Here is a 2,651-nt window from a genome sequence, read left to right on the forward strand (position 1 = left end):
ATCGGACCGGACCGGACCGGACCGGAAACCGGTAAAACCGAAAATACCGATTTAGGAGGATAACTGGTGCGTAATCGGTTTTGAAAAATACAAAACCGGTATATACCGATTCGATCCTAAATTTTATTCAAAACCGGACCGAACCGGACCGGTTACACCCCTATATATGCATATGGCCAATTTTCAAGTTGTACAGAAATAAAGTTCTGCATCTTTCTCTGCTTTATTTTTCATAATTAATGTAAATAAGCTGGAAGTATCATTTATCCCAGTTTAAACATTTCGGTCTTAAAGTACTGACCCTCCTTTTGTATTGATTGGTCTAGCTGCATGTGGATTTATTAGAATATTATAATAAAGTAGATATTTGAAGAAAAAAAATCTATAAAATTGCTTAGATAGAAAACGCACGAGCACTGATTCATGCTAAAAACATGGTAACCGGTGCGTAAAACCGACCAAACCGATAAAATTGGATGTACCGGTTTAAGAGGTAAATGGTACGTAATCAATTTTTGAAAATATAAAATCGGTACATATCAGTTTGATCCTAAATTTTATCTAAAATCAGACCGGATCGATTACACCCTAACTGCAACCATCAAAGTTTATGTTTCCCCTAGATTCATTTGTTCCCCATGCCGGTTCTTTCCACATTTTTTTCACGATATCTAAGTTTATGTTTCAGTCATTAAACCAACTTAGGTAGAAAACACAAACGTATAACAGAGATCAAAACAAAAACAAACTAATTAAAACTTGTTTTGTTGAGGACTTCAAGAGCAACTCTAGGGTTGGGAATGATTACACTAATCATGGCCCCGCTTACTTTATTTATTTATTTGAGATTATATAAAAATAAATTTATAAATTAATATAACTTGATGCAGTACGTCTGATTGTAAATTTAATTTTATAGAACTAATTGATTATGTAAAACTATGTCAATTTGTATAATTATTTTATATAATTTATTTATGTCTGTAACAGTCATCTATTTAATTTCACAATAGTATGATTTTGACCAATTTGACTATTTGAATATTGTGTATTTTTCTTCTAATAATGCTGAAGTCACCGATGAATTCTGAGAGAGTTTACTGATTTGTTTGTTTTTTTTTTTTTTTAACTTACTGATTAAGTAAGTATTTTTAAATAATGTTGTGATTTCTTTAAAAAATAAAAATTTAAGATGATTAAAAAATACATAAAAAAAGAAAAAGAAAAATGGCCGGTGGACAGTGTCGGACCCACTGTCGGTTGTCCACCCTTTTTCTTCGTGGAAACTTGGTGGAAAAAAACACAAAATCTGACAGACATATTCCAACCCAGATGGTAGGATATCCTGCCGACCTACTCATGATCACTTTAAAGTGTGTTGACCAGCTGAATTTGCGTGTTGCTCACTTGTTACTTTCCACGAAATTTTCCGGTAAATTCCACTTTTTTTTTTTTAAATATTTTTTAAAACACCTTTAAAAATATTTAAAGGAATATTAATATATTAATAATCACTTTCAACAAACAAAATTTTAAAAAAGAAATAAAATATATGAAAACAAAATCATGGACATATAATCATTTTTCAACAGAAACCAGCCTTTATTATCGTGGACGTTAACGGCAATGCCATTTATATTGCAGATTGGTCCAGAGAGACACAACTTAATTAGTTAAGAATGTTCAGAAAACAGAGGGAGAGAAAGAGAGAAAGAGAGAGAGCATTTATAGAGAATGGAAGCAGGGTACTTGAGAAGCTGGTTTCCACTTGTAATGGCAAGCCTATTCCCATCCGCACCTTCTCATTTGCAGAGTTGAGCAACGCCACAAATAACTTTGATCCTCAACTTGTTATACGTGAAGTGTGGCCTTATCAATGGTACGAGGGTTATCTTGAAGGCCGAACTATTTCCATTAAGAAAGCGATACATGACTGTGCAAGGGAGGAGGCGTTCACTGATTTAGCATTTTCTGCAAAGGTGAGTGCTCACAAGAATGTTCTAAAGCTCGTTGGTTGCTGCCTCGAGACTCCAATTGTCATTTTAGTGTATGAATTTGCTGGGAAGGGAACCCTGAGGGATCTTATTCTCGCCGATAATGAGCCCCTGACGTGGGAGAGTAGGCTAAAGATGGCAAGAGAGAGTGCTCATGCAATTTCATATCTCCACACAGCATTCTCTAGACCCATCATCCATACCGATATTGGAGTACATAATATCTTCATAGACTGCCATGGGATTCCAAAACTAACTGGTTTTTCATTTTCTTTAATAATTCCTGAGGGTGAAACTCATGTCAAGGATGATTATGATAAATGGGAATGTCTGAGGATTATGAGAAATCTATGCCCCAACTATCGGAAGACGAGGTGCATGACAGAGAAAACAGATGTCTATTGCTTCGGTTTGACTCTCTTGCAAATTTTTACTGACGTGAGTCATCCTTGTTGGAGGCCAAGATTAAGAAATAATGGTACTATAATGGTGGATCCTCTAATCCTAGCAGGGGAATTAAGAGGAGCTGGAGTGGAACAACAATTCCAAGCTGTGCAGGACCTTGCTTTCAGGTGCATGGAGGAGAACCCAATGGAAAGACCAACCATGGTTGATGTTACAAAACAACTCAGACGAATCGAAAAGTCTATCCCTTAA

General features: G+C 35.4%; 1 protein-coding gene across 1 annotated transcript; it reads left to right on the plus strand.

Moving 5' to 3' along the window:
- The first annotated feature begins 1,679 nt into the window (after nucleotides 1–1,679).
- Nucleotides 1,680–2,651, plus strand: LOC121262127 (serine/threonine-protein kinase ZRK1-like). Its single transcript, XM_041164542.1, has one exon. The coding sequence runs from the start codon at nucleotides 1,680–1,682 to the stop codon at nucleotides 2,649–2,651; it is 972 nt and encodes a 323-aa protein (XP_041020476.1).

Source organism: Juglans microcarpa x Juglans regia, chromosome 4S, assembly GCF_004785595.1.
Source record: "Juglans microcarpa x Juglans regia isolate MS1-56 chromosome 4S, Jm3101_v1.0, whole genome shotgun sequence".
Taxonomy (NCBI): domain Eukaryota; kingdom Viridiplantae; phylum Streptophyta; class Magnoliopsida; order Fagales; family Juglandaceae; genus Juglans; species Juglans microcarpa x Juglans regia.